This window comes from Anolis sagrei, chromosome 3 (assembly GCF_037176765.1).
Source record: "Anolis sagrei isolate rAnoSag1 chromosome 3, rAnoSag1.mat, whole genome shotgun sequence".
NCBI classification, from domain to species: Eukaryota; Metazoa; Chordata; class Lepidosauria; order Squamata; family Dactyloidae; genus Anolis; species Anolis sagrei.
In genome coordinates, this window is record NC_090023.1 from 74979735 (window position 1) to 75005856 (window position 26122).

At 39.0% G+C, this 26122-nt stretch overlaps 1 protein-coding gene across 2 annotated transcripts; it reads right to left on the reverse strand.

Annotated features, from left to right (window-relative positions):
* Nucleotides 1-2369: 2369 nt before the first annotated feature.
* Nucleotides 2370-24604, reverse strand: RSPH1 (radial spoke head component 1). 2 transcript variants are annotated; one of them, XM_067466720.1, is made up of 10 exons: nucleotides 24405-24604; nucleotides 24196-24309; nucleotides 22944-23049; nucleotides 20360-20450; nucleotides 19673-19808; nucleotides 17736-17801; nucleotides 15069-15182; nucleotides 6683-6872; nucleotides 3913-4053; nucleotides 2370-2738 (listed from the first exon to the last, which is right to left on the reverse strand). In XM_067466720.1, the coding sequence occupies exons 1-10, from the start codon at nucleotides 24456-24458 to the stop codon at nucleotides 2686-2688; spliced, it is 1065 nt and encodes a 354-aa protein (XP_067322821.1). In that variant the 5' UTR covers nucleotides 24459-24604; the 3' UTR covers nucleotides 2370-2685. The 2 variants fall into 2 exon arrangements, with proteins under 2 accessions (XP_067322821.1, XP_060626261.1); XM_060770278.2 differs by lacking the exon at nucleotides 15069-15182.
* Nucleotides 24605-26122: the final 1518 nt, after the last annotated feature.

The following is a 26122-nucleotide window of genomic DNA, read 5'->3' on the forward strand; positions in this document are numbered from 1 at the left end:
TTACTCCTCACACTATTCCTGCATGGCTCAATATTGGATCGTAAGCTAATTTAAATACGAATTAATAACGAATTACAAAATTAACGAACGAAACCGCCCAAGCCTAATATTCATAGCTGCCTTGATGTATACTAGTGACTTCATCCCACTGAACATGTCAAGTGTTTAGGTTTACCATACAGCTCAGACATACTGCGTTTTGAAATTAAATAGATGATTTTCCTCACACCATCACCCACTAGCAAACTATCTTTTATTCAGGTTATTCCCACCCACTGTTCTTCCCCTGTTTTCTTTGTGAAAAGAAACACCTCTTCTGGACTATGATTTTTGTTCCTGGGTTATAAATGTCATTTCCTAATTGGTTCTATCATAAACACATGGGGAAAATTTATTAAACTGCAAAAACGTTGTCCTTGCCGGAGGGGCATCCTGCCATAGCACACTTTGCTCTAGCAGGATGCCCCTCCTGCACGGACAAAGTTTTTGCAGTTTAATAAATGATACAGTTACACAATTTGTGGGAGGAGCCAAAATGCCTCTTTGAGAAAGTAGTAGGTAACATAGGACCTCATCCCATGGACAGGGAGAAAGCAGGGAAAAGCAGAAGGGACCATCATACTTCGTTCCCTACCATCAAGGTCCATCTTCTGGGATGGCTAGCCATCCCACATCCTTTCCCTATCTTTCCCTGTGTTTCGTCATTTGGAGTTTGGTGCTGAAAATGCATTCTGGGCACTGTTTCCACATACTGTGGAAACCTAGTCCCATGGAGTGCCATCAGAAGAGCCCTTACATTATATGATGGTTTCTGTGGGACTCTATTTCTGAAGCGCATTGAAAATGAGCCACAATATAGGTTACGTTCATATTATGGACAACAACAAAAACGAAAGGTGAAAATTATGACTGTAATCAATCAAGTCCATAGTTGTGAATTATAATGAAAGCTTGCAAACAGCTTGGTTGACTTAAGAATGATTGAGTCTAGGAGCAAAGCTGGTTTGGTAGCCATATTTTTACAGTTCAGATTTTTTGAAATACCAGCTTCATTGTTGGTTTTTTCAGACTATAATCATACTCTCCTGCTTTCTTGTTAAACTGTGAAAGCTGGTGTTGATTATGAGAAATATACTGATATGAGAAATGCACTATGAGAAACTCTAGTTTTTACTGACCAGCTAAAACTGAAGAAGCCAAGAGCTATGTCTCCCCGCCAGTTTTGCAACAGAGAGACTGTCCTTTTTGACACTGAAGAATACTTAAGAAAAAGTGGGGGAAATGAATCCGCAAGCCTTCTAAGTGTATCCATTTCAGTCAAAAGGAAAACCAGTATCAGATTATCTGACAAAAAAAAAATCTAGGAACCTAGAAAGTCTATTTTTTTTTTCATTTTACCCAGATAAACACATGGCTCTTGAATATGATGTAAGTTTCATCTCTGTTTCCTGCAACAAAGGCAAAGGTGCTTCAGGGTGCATAGTTCCTGGGGGTACTAATCAATAAAAATTGTTCCTATAGCGATTACTTCATTACCTCCTCAACCAAGTAAAAAATGCAGGAGCTGTGTTGAAATACAGAAGAGTTATAAAAGGAAGAGGACATTGGCTGGAATCACCAAAATGAACTCTACCCAAAACCTCATGCTTTAAACTGGGTATTTCATCTGCAAGGTCCTCAATGGACTTCTAAATGTTTTCATAATTATGAAATGTGAGGGTGCTTGTAGAGCAACATTAGACTGACATCTAGTGATACAATCTAAAAATGACACTCCACCAAGCCTGCTGTTTTGAACACCAATTTGGAATAAACCCACTTAAAAGATGTGCCAAGGTGGGTTTAAGTGGGTTATTTCCTTCCATTGCACTGGTATCCTGCCAATTCTATTTCTCCATGCATTTTGGCTGAGAGGAAATTGATGCTACTTCTTTCAAATAATCCAAATTTGACAAAGTTTTTAAGACCTCAAGCCATGAACTGCTAAATGAGCTGTCGGAATTCAAAACACAACTTAAACCTATCTCTTCAAGCTGGCATACCCAATCAGTTTTACCTATGACTTTTAAATTACATTTTTGTTTATTGTGTTTTAACTTTTTTCTCAGGCATTTTAATATGTTTATGTTTTAATATATGCTTTTACAGTTGCATGTTAACTATGTTTTAATATGTGATTTTATAGATGTATCTGACTATGTTGACCCCCAAGAAGTGAGTAATAAATATAAAATTATCATCATCATCATCTAAATATGAAATTCATTTTTATGGATTTTTTTAAAGCGGGTACTCTTATACTCTTCAAAACAAATGGAAATGTGGTGAGAACTTGATAATCAGTAATACATATACAATAAGACTTGTAGTTATATACAAAAAAAACCTTTATTGAAAATAACTTGACAGAAATTTCAGTTTTAAAAGAAGACCAACATAGAGGGAGAAGGGATAAGACAGGGAAGGAGTGAATGATGATAGGGTAGGGCCAAGTTTCAACATTTGCCTCTAATAATGAGACTAAGGCTGTCCCTTGAAATATTTTTAAAAAACTGGAACCAGTAATAGGAAGGAGAGAGGGGGAAAGTATGGGGATTACTCCATGAAAACAAAGCACTTTTATATCCCTTGGGTTATAGGATTGTGTCTTGTGACTTTGTAAGTAATTGTTGACTTTTCTTTCCATTACTCTCGAGGTTCAGCTTCCTTGGTTTCTTCTTCCTTTTCTTCCGCAATAACTGTTAATTAAAATCAAATAGAAGTATTTACTTTGATTTGTTGTTTTTTTAATATTTTGATTTTCTGTCTCAGAAAGCAAATAACAAGCAAGCACCGCAGAAAGAATGACAACATTCCCATTGCCTTATGATTCCAGTCAATTTTAACTTATCTGTACATTTTAAGCTGCATTTTACCTGTGTGTATTCATTATATGTATTTTAATAGTGCTTTGTTTTACTTCTCTGTTTTAACTATGTTATACCCTGCCTTGAGCCGGGTATTAAATTGCATTATTATTATTATTATTATTATTATTATTATTATTATTATTATTTACAGAAGATTAGGACACAACAAAGAAGATCATTATGCTGGCTTTTGTATTCAATCATACGTCAGACACTTCCCAAGTGTTTAGGACTATGTGATGTATTGACAAATAATGTGTGCAGATCTGAGTAGGGTGGCCTTTTGTAGCTGACATATGGTAATTTTGTCAATGCCAATTGTTTTTAAATGCTGTCCAAGGTCTTTAGGCACTGCCCCCAGTGTGCCAATCACCACTGGGACCACCTTTACTGGCTCATGCCAGAGTCTTTGTTGTTGTTGTTGTTGTTTTCCAGGCAACTAAAACTAAGACCTGCAACTTTCCCACTGTGCTCTGGCTCCACTCTTTAGAGCAATCATGAAATACATGGAGGAAGCCAACAATGGCAAGACCCCAAACCACATCCTCCATGGTGCATAAAGTCTGTCAGCATTTCCCACAAGTTAACATGCTATGGTAAATGCAGTCCAAAGCGTGAGGATTTGAAAGCAAACAATCCTACCTGTTAGTAGAAGGTTAGATGGCATGCCATTTTATATTTTGAGATTTTTTTTTTTGTTCTGGCAAAACCCCCCACTTAGTTCCAATTGCCAGTTGCACTAGGACTACCGCACTGAAGAGAAACATATTCACTCCACCTGTTAGCTACAAGTAAGGGCTCCTGGGTTGTGTAGATTTGGGTTTTATATCTCAATCAGGTATCTCAATCATCTCAATATTGCAATCAGTTATAGGTTACATGAGAATCAATTACACAAAAGTCAGGATAAACAATATTTTACAAAATAAATAAATATTTAATATCCCCCTCCCCTCAAGACTAGCTCAATCATTTTTCACATGCCTTCTCTCCCTCGATTCACCTGTATCCTTCTGCTCTTCCTTGGCTGCCTCCTCCTCCTCTTCAACATCCTTAGGTGAAATTGTTGCTTCAGTGGCCTCTGCTGCTTCTGCAGCTGGCTCAGTACTTTCTGCAGAAGCTTCCAAAAGACTTTCACCTTCAGCTGAAAGTGAGAGAAATATGAAAAGCAAAAACATTACCATCTTGCTCACATTCATAAAGTTTCCTTCAGTTGACAATTTATCAAAGTAAAATCCTGTCCCCAAAATGGACACCGTCAGTCTTCTTTCTCATTCATTCATACAAAAATACAGATATTTATTCATACACATACATATGTCTATATATCTATATCTATATTTTAGAAAGATTTATATGGAGCCCCCGATGGCGCAGTGGGTTAAACCCCTGTACCGGCAGGACTGAAGAGCGACAGGTCGCAGGTTCGAATCCGGGGAGAGGCGGATGAGCTCCCTCTATCAGTTCCAGCTCCTCATGCGGGGACATGAGAGAAGCCTCCCAGAAGCATGATAAAACATCAAAACATCCAGGCGTCCCCTGGGCAACGTCCTTGCAGACGGCCAATTCTCTCACAACAGAAGTGACTTGCAGTTTCTCAAGTCGCTTCCGACACGACCAAAAAAAAAGAAGCAAGATTTATTGATTACTAATAGGTACACAGTGCAAGGCTAGATGTGTTTACCCAAGTGGATGTCCCAATGTAGTCGTAGCCACTCAAGGCCCATCCAGACAGAACCTATATCCCAGGCCCTCTCGCACCTTTATTAGAGGTGTCCAAACAATATGTCCAGTAAAAGATTATTAATTTGAGACAAAGCAGAAAAACCCTGCTTTATCTCAAATTAATTAGACAGCCCATTAGACCCACACCTTTGTGAAAGGCCCAGGAGTAATGGGCTATAGGCCTTATGTGGACAGGCCCACGGGGAGTTTTCCCTAGGGCCTGTCCATATACCCATCTTGCACCTTCTGGACTGCTAGAGCCCAGAGATGTGAGATGGCCCCCACCACCTTCCCTAAACCCCTCCAGAAAAGCCCTAAAATGGTTAAGAACTTACTGGGCCACCATTAGGCCTTGCAGCAGGTTTCCTTGAATGTACCAATTACGCGCAAGGAGGCTGGGGGAGGCAGGAGCAATCCCCCCCCCCCCCATGCGCTTCCTCGCACATAATTGGTACATTCCAGAAGTAAGCTGCAAGGGGATTTTTTGTTGGTGTCTAGGAGCCCTGTTGGAAGGTCTGGCAGGACATCTGGACCCCCACCCCCAAGGAAATCATGAGCTTTCTGGGGCATGTGTGGACTTCAACCAAATTAAAGTTCTGTCTTGAAGTGCCCCCACTCACAAGTATGTGGTGTGCCCACAAGTGAGGCCACTCACTCCCTTTTAGTCCTGAAATTATTTCAATCAAATCAGAGCAACATATTCAGTGATCAGAAAGTATATAAATAATTGCCTGTCACTTCTACTATTTAGAGGTGGAGGGGCATAACAAGAGTCATACTGGATCAGGTCAACAACCTATCTAGTCCAACACAATGTCTTTATACAGTGGCCCACAGTGGTCTTTGAGAAGCCTAATAAAACATTCACCAATCATCCAAATAACTTGGAAAGATAAATGACACAGGATGTACATTTAGTGAATCCATGTTGATTCATTTTCACCAATGCTCACCCTTCTGTATGTTGAACAAATTAATTCATGTTTCTTAGCAAGACTTGCCAAGACTACTGGCCATCCTGGAACCCTTTTTGAAATGCAAGTTTGCATTTACCACTCTCCAGATTGCTGGTATAGAGGCTCATCTCTTGGGCATGACATGATTTAGTTATATAATTTCACACTTGGATTCTCTGCAAACTCTTGGATAGATGCCATCTGGTTCTCACTATATGTTTGCAACTCACAATAAAGCCTACAACAACTTCTTTTGTTAACACTTCATCTTTCTTCCTGAAAATAGCAGTTAGGTGAGTGTGTCTGATCTATGTCTTCAGCAATGAAGAAAGATGAAAATTATTCATGCAGCTCTCCCATACTGAACACTCCACAGATATATAAACCCCACTTGCCTAGTTTCCAGCAAATCTCACAACCTCTGAGGATGCTTGCCATAGATGTGGGTGAAGCGTCAGAAGAGAATGCTTCTGGAACTTGGCCATACAGCTCACTGCAACCCTGTACAACTACCTCCCTGGTTGATTGAACAATCTTGATGTATGAAAAAAAGGTTTATTCTTCGCCTGATATTAACATGTTCTTCACAATTCTTTTTTGCATCCTAAGTTTTTTGCTTGCCATTTCCTTTGAGCAAGTTTTTGTTTGCTCTTTGGGCAAGATTTCTCTTTTCCAAAAGAACCCTTTCTTCTTCTTCTTCTAACATTTCTCATTATTCCTGTTGATGACCTCTTGGTCTTTGTTTATCTTTTCTGGTTTTAAATATCCCCTGCCACTACAGTCCTTTCAACTTTTTCTTTCAATTTCCTTTCTACTAGTTTCTTCATTTTACAGAAATTTACTTTCTTTTAGTCGAATAAAAGTGCTGGAATTACCTGGCACTTTCCCGTACAGACATTAGAATGCTTTGAATGTGTGCATTACATCTTCTGCACATTGTATCTAGCATAATCATTTTTTAAAATGTTTAATTACTATGGTAACACCTTGCAGAACTTTGGTCTACTAAATGTATGAGACCTGGTGAAAGGAATATAGATAGTATCATATCTGTATTTGATAATTTCCTACCACAATGAAAAAAAATCAAACCTGTTGTTGATAGTTCCTCAGTTAATGGTTCCATTATGATTGGTATCTTGTCAGTTGGTGTTACTTCAACAGGAGGAGGAGGAGGAGGTTCTTCAGGTGCCCAGAGTGTTAGGCCAGTAATCTTGGTTGCTTTCCACTTAGGGATCGCTGGTATTAAAGTTTCCTCTTCCTCCTCTTCTTCTACTTTTTCCTAGTGATGAGATAAATGTCCAAAATAATAGGGAGTGAAAAGGTAAACACACAAGCCTATCTGTGACAAGTGCTCTGTTTCACTGAAGTTTACATGCATAAACACACGCCATAGTTCAGGTCCCCTCTTAAAGATAAAGGTAAAGGTTTCCCCTGACATTAAGTCTAATCGCGTCTGAATCTGAGGGGTGGTGCTGATCTCCATTTCTTAGCTGAAGAGCTGGCGTTGTCCATAGACACCTCCAAGGTCATGTGGCCAGCATGACTGCATGGAACACCATTAACTTCCCACAGAAGTGGTACCTATTGATCTACTCACATTTGCATGTTTTTGTTTATGTTTAAAATAATCTTTATTAAATTTCCATACAAAGTTAAAAAAAAAAGACATAAAAAGTCTGGTGAGGGGGGGTAGGGGAGAGGGGGTGGGAGGGGTAGGGGAAGGGTTAAGAAAGCTTAGAAAGAATAGAAAGCAAGGTGGTTTCTGAGTATTTACAATGGATAGTACAGGGTTAGTCAAAATGCATAGGCCAATCTGCCATTCAATTGAATGGCAGATTGGCCTATGCATTTTGACTAACCCTGTATATATCACTACTGTGTATCGGGTGAAGAAATAAGGAATTTGGACGGAATTGTGGGGTAAGACGTGGGGGGTAGGGGGTATGTGTGTTCTGTTCTGGCGTTGACTTCCCGGTATCTTTGGGAGGTTCTTCCTATTCCTTCGATCTTCTTACTTTCCCTCTTCGTCTCTTTACAGCTTTCCCCTTATTTGTCCTTTCTTTTTCGTTCATGTGAGTATTTCCATGTTTTTTCCTTCTATTAGGTATGTTGTTACATCTTTCCAATCCGTTTCAGCTGTTGGAGTGCCCCTTCTTTTAGAGAGTATGAATGTTAATTTATCCATGTTTCTTATATCTAGGATTTTTGTTAGCCATTCCTCTTCTTCTGGAGGGTCTATCCCTTTCCAATGTCTTGCATAGACTATTCTGGCAGCAGTCAGCAGTAGAAATAGTATTTTATCTTTGTTTTTTTCCAGTTTTATATTATGTATTCCTAATAGAAAAATTTCTGGTTTCCACGGTATATTGGTCTTCAGTATTTTTTGTAATGTTTTTTGTATTTTTCTCCAATAGTTTATTGCTTTTGGGCAGGTCCACCAAAGGTGGTAATATGTCCCTTCCTGTTTTCCGCATTTCCAACATTTGGTGTTCGTATTTTTATTAATTTTTCCTAATCTATGGGGCGTTATATACCACCTGTGAGCAACCTTCAACCAGTTTTCTTTAAGTTCCATCGCCTTTGAATATTTTAACTTCTTATTCCAGACTTCTTCCCATTCTTCTTTTTTAATCTCTCTTCCTATGTTATCCCTCCACTTCTTCATATAAGTTTTTTCCTTTTCCGCGTTTCCTTCTTCTTCTAGTAGTTTTTTGTATATTTTGGAAATTAATTTGTTTTCTGATTGCATTATTTTGTCCCAGAAACAGGGACCTTCTTCGAATCCTTTTTCTCTATCTCTCTTGAAATGTTGTTTAATTTGTTCGTATTGGTACCATGAGATTTTACTATTTATGTTTTTTAGTTCTTGTTGAGTTTTGATCTTAAATTCTCCTCTTTCTCTTCTTATTATGTCCTTGTAGTTAGGCCAATCGTTCCATCCTAAAATTCTACTTTGTGAGGCTTCAAGTGGCGACAGCCATAATGGGGTTTTTTTGTAGAATTTATCTTTATATCTATTCCATACCTTGATTAAAGATGAACGTACAAAATGGTTGCCGAATTGTTTTTCTTTACTAGCTTTACCATATCCTAAATATGCGTGCCAGCCAGATCTCAGTCCTTCCCCTTCTATATTTAGGATCTTCTCTTTCTTAAGTTTCGCCCAATCTCTTATCCAGATAAGAGCGCACGCATCGTGATACAGTTTGATATTCGGGGTAGCTAATCCGCCTTTGTTTTTACCCTCTGTCATGTTTTTATAATTTATTCTTGGTGTTTTCTTCTGCCATATAAATCTCATTATATCTTTTTTCCAATCGTTAATTATTTTTTGGGATCTAATTATTGGCAAATTTTGAAATAAAAACACTAATTTTGGCAAAATTGACATTTTCACTGCCGCTACTCTTCCTAGTAGGGATAATTTCATGTTTCCCCAATTTTCCAGATCTTTTTTTATTTTTTTCCATTTTTCTATGTAGTTATTTTCCAGTAGTTGTAGGTTCTTAGCCGTAAGAATTATTCCTAAGTATTTTATTTTTTGTGTGATTTGGATATTCCAATCTCTCCCAATTTTTTCCTGTTCTTTCTTTGTAATATTTTTTGTTATTGCTTTGGTCTTTTCTAAATTGATCTTAAATCCTGAGACTTCACCGTAATCTTTTATTGTCTTTAGCCATTTTTCTAGATTATTTTTTGGATCTTCTATTATTCCGATGATGTCGTCCGCGAACGCTCTTATCTTGTAGTCCTGTCCTTGAATTCGTACTCCTTTGATTTCTTTATCTTCTCTAATTCTATCCAATAAAATTTCTAATGTCAGAATGAAGATCAGCGGGGATATTGGGCAACCTTGCCTTGTTCCTTTTTGGATGTGTATTGTTTCTGTTTGTTGACCGTTTATTATAAGTTTCGCTTCCTGATTGTTGTAAATTGCTTCAATTATATTACCAAAATAGTGACCCATATCCATCTCTTTTATTACAATTTTGATAAAATCCCAATTTACATTGTCGAAGGCTTTTTCAGCGTCTAGTGCTAAGAACATTACTTTCTTTTGGATGTTGTTTCCGTAATGTTCTATGAGGTTTATAATTGTTCTAACATTGTCTGCTTGTGATCTTTTAGGTAAAAAGCCTGCTTGTTCTTCTTTAATTCTTTCGCTCAATATTTTTTTTTAATCTTTCTGCAATAATATTTCCGAATATTTTGTAATCTAGGTTTAATAATGAAATGGGTCGATAATTCTTTACGTCTTCTGGGGTTGTATTTTCTTTATGTATTAAGGTTATCAGGGCTTGTCTCCATGATTGGGGCATTTCTTTCTTGTCTCTGATTTCATTCATTACTCTCTTGAGCAAGGGGGTCAGTTCATCTTGAAATGTTTTATAATATATGGCCGTTAGCCCATCCGGGCCCGGGGCTTTATCTTTTTTCAATTCATTTATTGCCTTTTTAATTTCTTTTTCGGATATTTCGCTATTCAGCGTTTCTCTTTGTTTTTCTGTTATATGCGGTATGGTTTTTTCCCCTAAGTATTTGTAGATTGCATTTTTATCTATTTTTTCTTCTTTGTACAATTTTTGAAAAAAGTTTTCGAATTGATGTTTTATCTGCTTTCCTTGTGTGAATGTCATATCTCCTTCCTTTATCCTTGTTATATATGTTGTTTCTCTTCTTTTCCTCAGTTTGTTCGATAGCCATCTCCCTGGTTTGTTTGAGTTTTCGAAGTAATCTTGTCTTAAAAATTTCAGATGTTTTGCCCTTTCCTCTTGTTCTAGGAATTCTCTCTGTTTCTGAAATCTGGTCAAATTTTCTCTAATTTCTTTATTTTTTGGATTTTTCTTTAGGTTCATTTCTTCCTGTATGATTTTCTTCATTATTTCTTTTTCCTTTTCATTTTTAATTTTGTTTTTTATTGCTTTTTGTTGTATGAAATTACCTCTCATCACCGCTTTGCTCGCCTCCCAGACTATGAACGAATGTGTTTCTTGTATGTCATTTATGTCGAGGTATTCCTTTAATAATTTCCTGTTCTTTTCTACGTCTTCTTCACTTCTCAATAAATTGTCATCTAATCTCCATCTTCTGGTTTTCTCTTCAAATTTTATTTTGATTTCTATAGGACAGTGGTCTGATTCCATTCTTGGTAGAATATTCACCTCTTCCACCTCTGTAACTAATGATTTTGACATCCAGGCCATATCGATTCTAGACCATGTCTCATGTCTGGCCGAATAGTATGTAAAATCTTTCTTTCCTTCATTTTTCCTTCTCCAGACATCTTCCAGGTTCAGCTCTGACATCATGTTTGTTATTGTTTTTGGTAGGGTTCCTCCTCTTTTTTTTTTCCTTTCTTCTTTCTTTGTATGTTCAGTGGTGCTTCTATCTTGGGCTGTGTCAATTACTCCATTGAAGTCTCCCATAATAATCAGATGGTCAAATTCATGTTCACTAATCTTTGTTTTTAATTTTTCTGCAAATTTTGTTTTAGAATCATTGGGCGCGTATATGTTGCACAGTAGAATTCTCTTGTCTCTTATCGTTATTGTTACCCCTACGAATCTTCCCTCTTCGTCTTTAAACGTCTGGCTTGAAGATATGTCTTTGTTTATATAGGTCACTACTCCTCTCTTTTTTTCCGGGGCTGCTGAATAGTATGTTTTTCCTAGGTTTTTATTGTCTAGATGGGCTATGTGTTTCTGGGCAATATGCGTTTCTTGGAAAGCAATTACATGATACCGTTTCTTTTTTATTCTGTTAAATACTTTATTTCTTTTATTTTTACAGTTAAAACCATTAATATTATTAGAGTATATCCTTAGTATATCCAGGGTTGCCTTGGTGTTTAGCGATGTGTTACGCTTTTAGTTTCTTTCTTCCTCTGTTTTTTCTTCCTGGTTTTCTCCTTCTTCTACTTCTTCTCCCTCTTCCTCTTTGTCTTCTTCTCCTTCGCTTTCTGTTCCTTCTTCCACTCTGTTTAAGTTTGTTGTATCTATTGCTTTTCCTAGATCCATTTTATAATTTTCCTTGTCTAGGTCTTCTTTCTCTGGTGATTCAGTGCGGGCTCTTTTTCTTTCTTTCTCTCCCTTTCTGTTGTAGATCGTTTTATTTTCTCTTTCTCTTGTAATCCTGTCTAGGAAGTCTTTTGCTGATTCTTCATTTGTAATCCAATGTTTCTGTTCATGGAAAGTTGCCATCAGTCCTTCACCCCTTTCCCAGCGAAAACGAATCTTCTGCCTTTTTAGTTCTTCCACCAGTGGGGCATATTTTTTCCTTCTGCTTAGAATGACTCCTGGTATTTCTTTCAGAATCACCACTTTTTTACCTTTGTAAAAGACTGTTCTTTTACTGTTAATCTTTAAGACCTCATCTCTTTGTGTTTTTTTTGTAAAATGTACTAAGACGTCTCTGGCCGATTTGTTTCTTCTTGCAAAGTTGGTGTTGATTCTGTATATTCTGTCTGCTTGTTCCTCGATTTCTTGGTCCGTCTTTTCCATCAGTTCTCCCAATATTTCTTTTACTATACCTCTTATATTCTCCCCTTGTTCCTCTTGGATGTTTCTTAGTCTTAATTGATGTTCCATGTCCTTAATTTCTGAGTGTAACTGTTTTTCTTCTAGTCTTTCTTTTTCCAGGTGTAATATCTTGATCTTTCTCTCTAAACTTTCTTGTGTCTTCTTTAGTTCTTCCTTCTCCATTTTCATACTCTTGATTTCGCTTTGTAGCAGTGCTATCTCTGTCTTCATTCCTTTCATTGCTTCTTTTATTTCTTTTAGGCTTTGTGCCTGTTCTTTGGTTGTTTTCTGATGTTCTTCTTGGTTTCCTTTCACTGTTTGTATTTCTTTAACTATACCTTCCGGGTGTGCATCATGGCGGGAAGACAGACGCTTTAGAGCTCCGGCTAGCGTCGGCTCAGACAAAGCGGCTGGGTAGAGCTAAAGCTCCCTTCCCCTTTGTGGATCGAAGCGGGGGAACTGCGGAACCATTGGTGGTACGGCCGACGGCCCAAAGGGGGTCTTCTCCTCAAGAGGAGACTCCTAAAGGGCCCGGCAACGTCCACCCAGGTACGGCGGGCCGCGGATGAGCCAACAGGGAGGTAATCCTTGCAGATTCCCGACCGGCACACTCTTTTTAAGCACCAGAGATGCACAGAAAAGAACAGTAAGTAAATAAAAGGTATCGGAAGGAGGTGGGAGAAAAGCCCCCCTGGAACAATCGCTAAACAACAGCGTGATAAACGCCAGGAGAAGGCATAGGCGGACAGATCAGAAGTCAGAAAAAAGACACAGAGAAGTTGATATACACAGGAGGCTCCGGATAGCTGGTAGAGCTAAACTTAAGAAAGGTGGAATCAGAAGAGGCAAGAAGGAAGGTGGAGGATCTGTATGTAGTAAAGAGATAAAGGGATATAAGAATATAAGAATACTGGAGTATATGAACAGAAGAAGAGCAGAGAAATAGAGGATAAAGAGGAAAGAGAGACAATAATAACAAACAATAATAACAAGCAAGCCATAGCCATTAAAGGAGAAAATAAACTAAAGGAGAAAATAAACAAATAAACAAATAAGAGAAAAGAAAGCAGATAAAGAAGGTGAAGCGCTTCAAAGGGGACGCTAAAGGGTTAACCAAGGCAGTGAAGAGAGTGAAGAGAGAAAGGAGAGATAAGGAGATAAGGAGACCGGCCTGACCTTGGGGAAACGCCACGGAGCCTGTTCCTTTTGGAAACCTGTCTGAACGCGACGCGGAGGAGGCTGCATAGCCAAGATAAGGAGAGGTAAGAGGCCTCAGAGAAGAGGAGGAAAGGCGGGGCCGGGACATCGCAGGGAGCGCGCAGCGTGGGGAGCCCAAGCAGCGCGCAAACAACGCGAGAGGCCCAAGAAAGCGCGAGAAGCCGTGGGAAGAAGGAAAAAAGCCGCGAGAGGCCGCAAGGGCCGCAAAACATCGCGAGAAGACACGAGAAGTAAATCGGGAAGGGAAACCAGGAAATAAACAAACGCTGGGGATAAACAGACGAAGACAGGAACAAGACGAGAGGAAGGGGCAAGGAACAAGGAGCTCAGCGGCAAAGAGATAGAGGAGAGAACGAAGACAAGGAGAGAAAAGGTAACAGAAAATAAAGGGAAATATCCCATAAATTAAATGTAATTAAATTAAATTAAATTAAATTAAATTAAATTAAACTAAATTAAATTAAATGAAAATAAAAATAAATAAAATAAAATAAAATAAAATAAAACAAATTAAGCAAACAAATTAAGCAAACAAATAACAAGAAAACAAATAAATAAATAAATAAATAACTCAACAAGGGCAGAGAACCAGAGGGTGCCACAATCCACTAGAAGAACTGCCCCTGTACATCAACAGTAGTACCAGCAGAAAGAGATACCACCAGCCAGACATTATAACAATAAAGCAAATATTAATCATCCACAGATCTCCCAAAAGGATAGAAAAGAAGAAGATCCCCTGAAAACTATCCAAAAGAATTTAAAAGAAAGAAGAGAAGAGATGACAACACCAAAGCTGAAAGAGATGAAAGAGGGAAAAGAGAACAAAGTAATAGCAAGGAAAGGATCTGTCTCAGAAGAACCATCTGTGAAAGATATGCTGAAAGAAATAATTAAAGAAATACATTTGCATGTTTTTGAATTGCTAGGTTGGCAAAAGCTGGGCCTAACAGTGGGAGGTTGCCCTGCTTCCTGGATTCAATCCGCCAACTTTTCAGTCAGCAATTCAGCAGCTCAGCGGTTTAACCCACTGCACCATCAGGGGGTCCTCTTAATCCTAAAAAAAAAAATCTAGACCTAAGATGGATCTACACTACTATATAATTCAGTTTCAGGATGCAGATTAACTGCAGTGAACTAGACTGTATGAGTCTACGTTACCATGAAATCCAGCTCAATGCTGTTAATCTGCATTCTGAAACTGTAATATATGGCAGTGTAGATGGGGTCCTAGTTACACCATGTTTGAAATATGTACTATATGGGGCTGTTTTATCAGACTGAACTTAAAATGGTTCAGAATGCTTCACCCAGGATGTTGACTGCATTAGTTATAGCAAATATGTATTACTAAATTACAATAGCTACATGGGCTACTGACTCTAACTAGTACTGGTTTTGACTGGCAAAGTTCTACACAGCTTGGTGCCTAGCTTTTTGAAGGACTACTTTCTCATAAATGAGTCTCCCAGGAAACGGAAATTCTCCACAGACCATTTTCTCTGCCCACACATCTGATGAGTTTGTCATCAACTTAAGAGGTGGGACTTTAAAATGATTGCTCCCAGACTCTGAAAGTGTGTTCAGATTCTTGAACCAAAGAGAAACTCTCTTGTAAATGAGTGTTATATAATATTAAGTTATGCTTCCAAGTAACTGTTTCCCTCATATTCATTTCCAAAATATTTCACATGCAAGCAAACCATGCAAAAACACTCCATTACAAAACCACAGAGCACCTCTGTTGTACTTGGTTCAGTGAAGATAAAGGCTTCAATGACAGGCTGCTTATCATAGTTCTGAACAAAAGGCAGTTCTTTGCTGCCACTTCTCTTGCTTTTGGTTTGTGTGAGCTAAGCGTGTGAAGAAAAGGAGTCAGAGTGATTTTTTTTTTAAAAAAGAACACTAAAATATGAAATATGGACACTGCATCCATGGAAAAAATTGAATCTTATGACACAAAAGTTCCTAACAAGTACAAGCAGTTCAGAAAATAATCTCAGTGTTTCTGAAAAACATTTTCTATAGTCTGATCTATGGATGATTGTTGCTCGTTGTGCAAAAATGAGTACTTTGCTACTTCTGCTGCAAGACAAAGCTAGGGCAGGGGCAAATCATTAATTCAACACATTTGCCTGATAAGAATTCAATTGGCTGACTTTAAAAAAGATACTAGAAATGGGAAAGCAAGAACACACAAACATCAAGAAACAGGTTCTTGTCTTGGAGGATGAATCTTTACAATGCTCAGTAAATGCAGGGCTAGTCTGCATATTCATTTAGTGTGAGACAGTCCTGTACTACTACTAATGTGGATCAAATCACTGGGAACTTCTGCTGTACTTTTCTATTGAAATAAATAGGAACAGCCAAAATACACTATTCACATTATACATATTTTATGACTTTAAATATCAATGGATATGACAATATGCTAACACCACCAGAAATTATCCCAGAGCATTCTCCTACTATGATCATGTATGGATGACTTCACCATGTCATTGTATTCATTCTCCTACAAAGCAAATCTTCAAATTCTGACAATATTATGAATTGTGCATACAAACAGAACTTGACTTGCAACAAAACTGTGTAAAAGATGTCGAAGAGATGGTCTGGAAAGGTTTGTTGGTTTTATTTCAATATGTTTCATTCAGAAATTCATTTCAATAGTGACCCCATCAGAAATAATGAAATATTGACTAGAATCAGGCCCTCAAACAGCTGTCCATTCCGAAACACAGATTATGCTTTGAAAAGATTAACAAGAACAATTTGTTCTCAAGTATGAATCATTTTCCTGACTAAGTTAAGCACAAAATTCAATTAAATCCTATGGCATCATCAAGTTCTTCACTTGGGTTGGGTCATTCTTTTGTTATAGACATATCATGAGATTATTGCATACAGTGTGAGTATGCATGCAGAACTTTACTGGAAATAAAGTTCAGAAAACCGGTTTTTTAGCATGAAAAGCATTATACTGCTTGTTAAGACAATTCTGTGTCTTTTTGCACAAAGAAAATAAGGTAGGGTTGTTGTAGGTTTTTTCAGACTATATGGCCATGTTCTAGAGGCATTCTCTCCTGACGTTTCTCCTGCATCTATGACAAGCATCCTCAGAGGTAATGAGGTACCTCTGAGGATGCTTGCCATAGATGCAGGCGAAACGTCAGGCGAGATTGCCTCTAGAACATGGCCATACAGCCTGAAAAAACCTACAACAACCCAGTGATTCCGGCCATGAAAGCCTTTGACAATACATTAAAATAAGGTTCGCTCTACACTGCCTCTATATTCCAGGATCTGATCTCAGATTATCTGTTTATCCCAGATTATCTGGCAGTGTAGACACATATAATCCAGTTCAAATCAAATAATCTGGGATCAGATCCTGGGATATAGAGCAGTGTAGATCCAGCCTAAGATAGCACTAAGTTAAATGCACAGGACTGAAATACACTGCATTGTTCAATGACCACTTCCATTATCTTATTACCGGAGGAGCTTATAACCTGTATCTTTGTATAAATTTAATGTAACCACTAGGGGGTTATGTGAATATTGGGGAAAATGGGGAAAGGACAACTGAGTACAACTTCCTCTTTATGTAGGGATTCAAGGCCAGGTATTGGATAATCATATACCTCTTCTTATCTGAGTAACATCAACCAGATGAATCAAATGCAATTAGTACTGCTAACAAGTAGCATTATTAATGTTGTTCTTCAATTTGCTAACCTGTATTGTATGTACATGCTGATTTGCCAGTTTGACTGACCTCTTTGGTGTGGGTGAGGCTGAAGATGTGATTGTACTGAGCATGTTCAGACTCAGGACTCCATTTTGTAGTCAGTATGTTTTTTTTTTACTTCAGTAGAATAAGTATACTTTTGGACTTTAATGGAGGCAGATGTCATTTGGACTTATGCAGGAATACATAAGTCCAAATGACATCTGCCTCCATTCCAATTATGGAGTATAGTTATACACTTTGGACTATGGACTATTAATTAAACTAAGAGGTTTCAAGGAGAGTATATGTTTTAGACAACTGCAACTGCAAATTCAGTTTCTAAAAAAAATCTTTAAAACTCTGCTAGCCATATATATTTTAGGCAGTAGCATGTCTTTGTCCCTGGCAGTTCAAAGACCTGGTTTATCAGTTTAACAGCTGAGTTACCTGTGTGCCATTACATGAATGGTTTTGAACATCACTTGTTCAAAGGGTTGACTTTTAATAAGGTCATGCCTTTTGACTAGTGGTTTTCAAAAAATGTTCTTCAGATGTGCATGGAGATTCACATTTGCCAAACAGATATAATATCATTTTTTCCTTTTTTAAAAGGTTACAAATGCCATTTTTTCAAAAAAATGTATATTGTTTAAGTTATAGCATTTACCTCATGAATGTATTCACCATGTTGTTCGCATCCAAGATCAAATATATACTTCCCGGGACCTATGGGCTATTTGAGAAAATGAACAAATATTTGTTATATTCTGATGATATCAAATCCTATAACAATGTACTCTCAGATCATTATACATTTTGGAATTTTCTCACCATGACCTCCTGCATTTGACACAAGTAAAGCAAGTCAGTCTTTATACCAAAGAGTAAAAAATTAAATGTACAGAAATCTGCTCTGTATTAAGTAACAGTGTAAGAATAAATCAGCTCTTGAAGGAATTCACTTACCTGCCAGTGGCCAGTCTTATTTACTTTGATTATTTCAGTCTTTATTTTTTGAATTGCATTCCTATATCACATTGTTCAATTTTCTTTTATTTTAGAAACTAAATAAAAACAACACTTTATGTGTCAGATGAAGATCTCAAAAGTTTATGAAACAAAACATGTGCTTGTCTTTAAACCAGTAATGGGAAACATATTATTCAGATAGGCCCCATCTGCAGTGCATAGATTCTATGGATACACATACCTCACACTGCAATCGGGGGGGGGGGGGGGCATTTAGATGGAGTGAGGGCGGATAGCTCCTTTATTGTGGAAACTTCTGCAATAAACAGGGAGGGGGCTGTCCAGACAATGTTCTGGGCAATCCACAATCAATTTGCCACAAACCAGGAAAACGAGGGCACATAGCCTGGAAAACCCTGGTTTGTGGTGAATTAATTTAATAGCGGATTTATTCCATGCCTTCTTGGAAGGCGCAGGATAAACCCACTACTTCCGGATCTGGACTGCAGAGTAATGCAGTTCAGACAGTATTCCCACAGTTTTCCAGGCTAAATTAGCAAAAGGAAAAAAAAAACAAAAGAACTCCAATGGTTGCCGGAGTTCTCTTGGTGCGGATCAATGATGTGCCAGGAGAAGGGGGGGGGGAGGTACAACATCTGGACACCCACCCCAGAGAGCACGCACTTTCTGGGGTGAATGTGGACAGGGCCCCAGGAACATCTGCATTTCTTAAATGTGGATGCTCTTGGGATAAAGCCCTGTCTGGAAAGGCCCTAAGAAGCAATAGGAGAATAATGCTCTTACACTTCTCCAGGAAGCAATTCTTCCGTAATGCAATGCCGGGCTTTGCCAAAATATGTAATCTGGGTAATTTGTTTTGGAAAAAAAAACCTGACAATTCAATTCACACAGATTTTAATGCTTTGCTTTTTCCATTGCCTTTCTCTCTTTACTCATGTTGCAAATGAAGACAGTGCTTCTGTTACCTCAGAAAGTAGAAATTGTGTCAGGTTCAGGGAGCAATTTTCTGCTCCTAGCAGTCACTACAAAAAACTGCCAAGAATCCATACCCTGCCGCCATCACCACATTATTGTTGTTTCTTCTGCATTTTTTTGGTCTGACACACCCTGCAGTAGGCCCTTGAAGCAAAAACCCAGGTATAACTACATTAAAGAAACCCTTTAATGTGCATCAGTGCTCTATGGTCTGTGTAATCATCATCCAGGCAACAAACTGGCTCCAGGATTTTCTGTGCTGTTCAGACATTCACCTGAACAGCACAGGGTGAAAACTAGAGATGGGAGGCAAGTAAGTTTCACCTACCCAAAGTGCCCAAGCAGCTGGATGTTAATTTAGATCTCATACAAAAAAGATCAAAATATGCTGACTTACCATTCATGGTAGTATTGTAACAGTGTTTACTTGAATGGAGTCACAGAGGTCCCTTCATGTCTTCATGCTCAATGTACTAAGGCCTAAATTACTTTTGGGTAACTTTTGGGTGCTTAAAGACATTGAGGAAAAGGCTTATACTTATCCTCACATTATTATTGCTTCTGCTCAGTGAAGAAAATACAGAATGAAAGGTACCTTTCAAGATGTTCTCAGTTGGATGTTGTTCATAACATACGTACATTTTTGTTTACAAACTTCCCCTGGAATCTATGGTTAAGGTGAATAAGTTCAGCAGCTCCTTCCTGCTGTCCATTTGCCCAAGTGCCAACATATTTACTTCCAGTTAGTGCATAGAAATATGTTCCTTGTCCATGCCTAAGAGACAAAGAATATTTTCATGTGAAACAGGTGGAAAAGTCTAAGCACCTAAAGAATCTTTCTGATATTTTCAAAGGATGGAGCTATTGAAATTAAGAAAATTTAAACAACAAACTTCATAATTAAAATACATCACATGGGTTTATCCAGTACTGCAGTGAGGGCTGGCTACAAAAGAAATGTCTATCTTCTCACATTGTAGCCATTAACACTACACAAAAACTGACCACTAGTTTGAATTAAGCTAGAACTCTGTATATTCTGGGATATTTACTACACTGACTTCCTTACTAGTATGTGTTTAGGATTGTACTACCAGCTTCACAGATCAAATTTGTGCATTTTATTACTTGTATTTCTCTTGTCTCCCTAATTGCTTCATTTTCTTCTGCTCAGGTGTGAACCAGTATGCCAGGATTTACTCGGTGAAAGAAGCTTCTGGGTTACAATTGTCATCTACCCAACTCGCTGTTCCATTCTACAGGACAGAGTTCTTAAACTGTGGGCCCTGACTCCAAATGGAAACATAAATTTTCAACAAAGCAAACCTATTATGATTGAACCACTCTCCAGTGTATGTGTCTCCATTTACGTAATAGTAAACTCCACTGCCATGTCGTTGGTCCTCTACCCAGTCTCCTGCAATAAACATAATCCAAATTTTACTGCTCACCATAGAAAAAATTAAAGGCAAACTGGATGATGAGTAAGAATGAACATAAGTAAATAAAATGGAGTACATGATCGCGTAAGGACATATTTCCTGGAATAAAAAGGTGGCCAAAGGGCACCACAAAATAAATATTATATTAACACACATCTCTTGCTGAGGCATTTTATTTCTCTTGCATCACTGCTGATAGTGGTGTGCTGCACATTTGGAAATACATCGGAATATCTGTAAATTGTTTCATACACTGAAAGTAATCTTTCACTGCAGATCTGTGAATTGTGATCTGCCAAGTCAAATAGAGTTCTCCAGTTATGTAAGAGATATACTAAGAAGTTAAAACAAGTTTATTTCTATCTGCCCATGTTTATAAAATGGCACCAGAAAGATCCCCTGTTTTTTTTAAAAAATATATAATAAGAATGAAATTCATATCCAAATTCATGTGGATGCATTGTCGTGGGCTGAATAATGACCTGATGTTATACAACAGCAACCCTGGAGGTAAATTTCTGTTCCTTCCTCATTCTACTTCTCTAATACACCAGAGGATTTTTAGCTGCTTCCTTGAGAAAAAAAATAGTTCCACATTAAACCAGAACAGTAGTTCTGAAACTTGAGTACTGTATCCTGTTGTTATGGGACCTCAGTTTAAAAAAAAAAACCCAACAACAACAACAACCATTGTGAGTTCTGAGAGCTTTAGTCCAATAAGGGTTAGGGACCCAAGTATGGAAAGCACTTAGTTAGACAGGGATACATAAACCTGCTTTCATATGCATTTCTAGTGCTGACTCCAACTTATCAGTTAATGCCAGAACTGTAATAAAATCTTTAAACAATTATTTTCTAAAATGTATTAAGGGACCAATCCAAAAGGAAATTTGGATTTTGTGGCATGGATTCTCCCGGCTCGGCTTGGTTTTATTGTGAATTGTAATTTTATGGTATTTATGCTGTTAGCAACCTCTGATGCTAATGTGAGGCCGCGCTGAGTCCCCCTTGTGGGGAGAAGGGCGGAATATAAATATATGAAATAAATAAATAATCAGGAGGAAAAGCAAAGATCTTCAGTGCATGTCAGCTCATAAAATGCACTGAATTCAATGAGGTTTATTTTCAAGTAGCTGGATATCCTATAGTCTTTGAGTGCACCCAATTGACAATTTGACAATTTAACTGCCATTTTCCAATGCTGTGGACTCATGGGAGTTATAGTAGCACCAGCACCCATTGAGAAAGACTGCAAAAGACATTGTGAAACCTCAGCTCCCATGATTACATAGCACTGAGCCATCAAACTGCATGAATTTACAGTACAGCGCAGGCACAGGCAAACTTTTTAACTTGGGGGCTGCATGACAGGTCGGAATGGGGTGGGACCCTGAGAGGGAGGGAGGGGGTTCACCCCAAGCCCCCTCCTTGCCTTTTCCTCCCTTTCCTCTTCTCTTTCAGAGGCAGAAAGTGAAGGAATGATGGGAAACATTTGAATCCCAAAAAGATTAGCCTTGATGAGGATGTGATGGTGGATGGGAGAAAAAAGTGTATCCAGTAGACCCCCATATTGTCTACTCCTGATATAGAATCCTAGAGCTGGAAGAGACCACCAAGGGCCATCCAGTCCAACCCCCTGCCAAGCATGAAGGCACAATCAAAGCACTCCCAATAGACAGCCTCTGTGGGAAAGCCTCCAGAGAAGGAGACTCCACCACACTCCCAGGCAACCTATCCCACTCTCCAACAGCTCTTACTCTCAGGAAGTTCTTCCTAATCTTTTCAGTCAAATCTCTTTCCCTGCCATTTGAAACCATTGCTCCCTTGTGCCCTGGTCTCTAGAACAGCAGAAAGTCAGGTTTTTGCCCTGCTCCTCAATGGGACACCCTTTTAAATCCTGAAACATGGCTCCTTCTCGACCTTCTCTTCTCCCAGCTAAACACCCCCCAGGAGGAAAGGAGGAAGGAAAAAGAGAAGGAAGGGAGGAAGAGAAGGATGAAAGGGAATGGAGGGAGAGAGGATAGGGGAAGGAAAGAGAGAAGGAAAGACAAAATAGAAAGAAGGAAGGAAGGAGAAAGAGGGAGAGGGAAGGAAGAAGGAAGAAAGAGAGACATAAGGGAGAGAGGGAGGAAAGGCGAAAGGAAAGAGAGAAGGAGGAAGGAAGGACAGGCTGGTGTGAGTGAGGAGGGCATGAGAAAAGAGCCCAAGGGACTGCATCCGGCCCCTGTGCCTGAGTCACTGTTGGTCATCTTTTTGCTTGTTGAATCAATATCTGCTACTTAAATCATTGTTCCTCACTACTGCATTTGTTCTTTTATTAATGTCATCTTTTCATTCATCCATCCACTCACACAAACACAACTGCATAGGTTATACTAGACATTAAAATGCTTATGATTAAATGTAGTATATTTTCATTGACAGAAAATCCCCTGCCATCAAATCTGAACAAACAAAAGGCCATTTACCTTCATACCTTGATCCATCTGGGTAAATAAAAGTGCCTTGGCCATGTTTTTTATTATCAATGTATTCTCCTGTGTAGCGGGCACCATTTTTAAATCGGTAAAATCCCTGAAAGATATGGATTGCCAAATGATGAGTTGATTCTGCCTTCCTAGGGCACGTGCCCCCATATCCAACCCATTCATCCTACACAGGACTAGTTCTCTTCACCACAAATTTCCTTGGACAGTTTGTCCTCCCTGTTTTTTAAAACTTCAGCAAACTCTGGAGCTCCAAAAGGCCTATTGATATCTCCCACGCACAAAGCAGTACTACTTTATTTATTTATTTATTTACGACATTTATATGCCGCCCTTCTTACCCCGATGGAGACTCAGAGCGGTTTACAAGATATATAAACATACAATATATTATGTTACTTGCCGTCCCCTGCCACGTGTTGCTGTGGCCCACATGGGGATTCTGTGTGGGAGGTTTGGCCCAATTATATCGTTGGTGGGGTTCAGAATGTTCTGTGATTGTAGGTGAACTATAAATCCCAACAACTACAACTCCCAAATGTCAAGATTCTATTTTTCCCAAACTCCACCAGTGTTCACATTTGGGCATATTGAGCATTCATGTAGAGTTTGATCCAGATCCATCATTGCTTGAGTCCACAGTGATCTCTGGATGTAGGTGAACTACAACTCCAAAACCAAAGGACACTGCCCACCAAACCCTTCCAGTATTTTCTTTTGGTCATGGGAGAAGTGTGTGCCAAGTTTGGTTCAATTCCATTGTTGGTGGGTTTCAGAATGCTCTTTGATTATAGGTGAACTATAAATCCCAAGAACTACAACTCCCAAATGACAAAATCAAAAAATTTTGAGTGAAGGACATACATTGGATTGTTAGGTGTCTTGTGTCCAAATTTGGTGTCAATTCATCCAATGGTTTTTGAGTTCTGTTAATCCCACAAACGAACATTGCATTTTTATTTATATAGAAGATTAGCATAGTACAATATCAGTATTAAATATTACTATATTGTACTATACCATTATATTGTAATATTATTAGTAATATTACATGTAATATAAATATATAATTATAACATCATATTAGTAGTAGTAGTATTATATTGCATTGCATTATAATATTATATGTATATACATTACATTATATTTTATAATATAATATATTGTATATATACACTTTATATATATATACTTTAGCTGCATAAACAATGGATCACGAAGAGGCCAGGCTTACCTTTCCATTCCGTTTGCCATTGGCATACTGTCCCTCGTAAGTATCCCCATTGGGCAGCCGGGCCTTGCCCTGTCCGTGCCTTTCCCCAGCTTCATTGCGCTCACCTTCATATTCCTACTTAAATTGGATTGTAAAGTTAGTCACGTTTCATTTGAAACCAAAGGGCTAGAATTCCCATTCGCAAAAGGCACGCGGAAAGGTTCACTGACCCCCAAATCGTTCTCGGCCTCCTCTTCGACCTCTTCCGAGCCAAGGTCCGACATGGTTCAGGCAGGTAGGCAAGGCAGGCCCCGTCACCATGGAAACGGCGTCTTCCTCGTGGCGTTCAAGGCGGGCCGCCGTCACTATGGCAACCGCGTTCCCAACATTCGCTCCTGATTGGTCAAGGTTGGCCGCGCTGGCCCTGCCTCTCTTTGAAAGGAGAGAAGGAAAGACAACTTGGATCGCTGTGAGTTTTCTAAGCTGGATGGCCATGTTCCAGAAGCATTCTCTCCTGACCAGGCATGTAGCCAGGGGGGGGGGGGCTCGGGGGGCTCGGGGGGCTTCAGCCCCCCCCGAAATTTTCATGGTGGTTCGCGAAAAGGCCTTAATGGTGCATTATTTAAACTGTTATGTTTATTCATATCATGATCTGATCACCATACTCAATATATCCCATATGTATGGGGGTATTGAGGTAATGATACAAAAGGTTTGCTAGGCTAGACCCTCTTTCACTCAGACTCAGCCCCCCCCCCCCCTAAACTCAGCCCCTCCGAAACCCCCCCTGAAAAAAAATTCAGCCCCCCCCCCCCCCCCCCCGAAACGAAATCCTGGCTACGGGCCTGCTCCTGACGTTTCGCCCACATCCATGGCAGGCATTCTCAGAGGTTGTGAGATCTGTTGGAAACTAGGCAACTGAAGTTTATATATTTGTGGAATAATGTCCAGGGTGGGAGAAAGAACTCGCCTGCTGGAAGCAAGTGTGAATGTTGCAATTGGCCACCTTGATTAGCATTGAATAGCAGCTTCAAAGCCTGGCTGCTTTCTGCCTGGGGGATTCCTTTGTTGTGCTATTCAGACAACTTGCTTTTCGTTGGAGACCACGGGTGTTTGGTTGTGTTGCACTCCTTTTAGGTCTGCCTGTTACTCTTTCTGTTTTCTTTCTCATTCCTTTTTTTTTTCCACCAACATTGGCTGTCTTTCAGTGTTTCCCAAACTTTGTTCTTCCAGATGTTTTGGACTTCAGCTCCCAGAATCCCTGAGGCTTCTTGGAGTTGAAGTCCTAAAATCCTGGAGGACTGGAGTTTGGGAACCACTCTTCTGTAGCCATAGAACAGTCATGGGCAAACTTTGGCCCTCCAGGTGTTTTGGATTTCAGCTCCCACAATTCCTAACAGCCAGAAATGTTTTTCTGGTGCTTTCCCTTTTCAGGGTGGAGAGATACTGGGGGTGCATCTGCACTGTAGAATTAATGCAGCCTGAGACTACATTAACGGCTATGGCTCAATGTGACAGAATCATGGGAGGAGTTGCAGTTTTACAAGGTCTTTAGCCTTCTCTGTCAAAATGTACTGTTGCTTCACTAAATTATGACTCCAAGGATTCTAGAGCCTTGAGCCATGGCAGTTAAAGTGGTGCCAAACTGGATTAATTCTATAGTGTGCATGCACCCATGGAGCCCTTTTACCGTGCATAATTAGAGCACCAGAATTCCACTTTAGCTGCCAAGGCTGAATCCTGTACAGTACTGAGATATACAGAGCTCTCTGCCTGAGAATGCTGAATACCTCTCCTGAAATTATTACACACAGCATTTAATGGCAGTTAAAGTGAGATCATAGAGATATACAGGCAGTCCACAAGTTACAAAGATCTGACTTACATAGGTCTCCTGGTTACAACAGGAAGGGAAAGGAAATCTACCCCTAGGAAGGGAAATTCACTC

What these genes read in the sequence shown, in the direction of transcription:
- RSPH1 (XM_067466720.1), bottom strand. Translation starts at nt 24,458, where the DNA reads ATGTCGGACCTTGGCTCGGAAGAGGTCGAAGAGGAGGCCGAGAACGAT. An exon ending in ATGGTGAATACATTCATGAG is followed by an intron (nt 15,183 to 17,735) that starts GTAAATGCTATA and finishes TCACACGCTTAG; the next exon opens with CTCACACAAACCAAAAGCAA. An exon ending in CTGAACCAAGTACAACAGAG is followed by an intron (nt 6,873 to 15,068) that starts GTGCTCTGTGGT and finishes TCTCATCACTAG; the next exon opens with GAAAAAGTAGAAGAAGAGGA.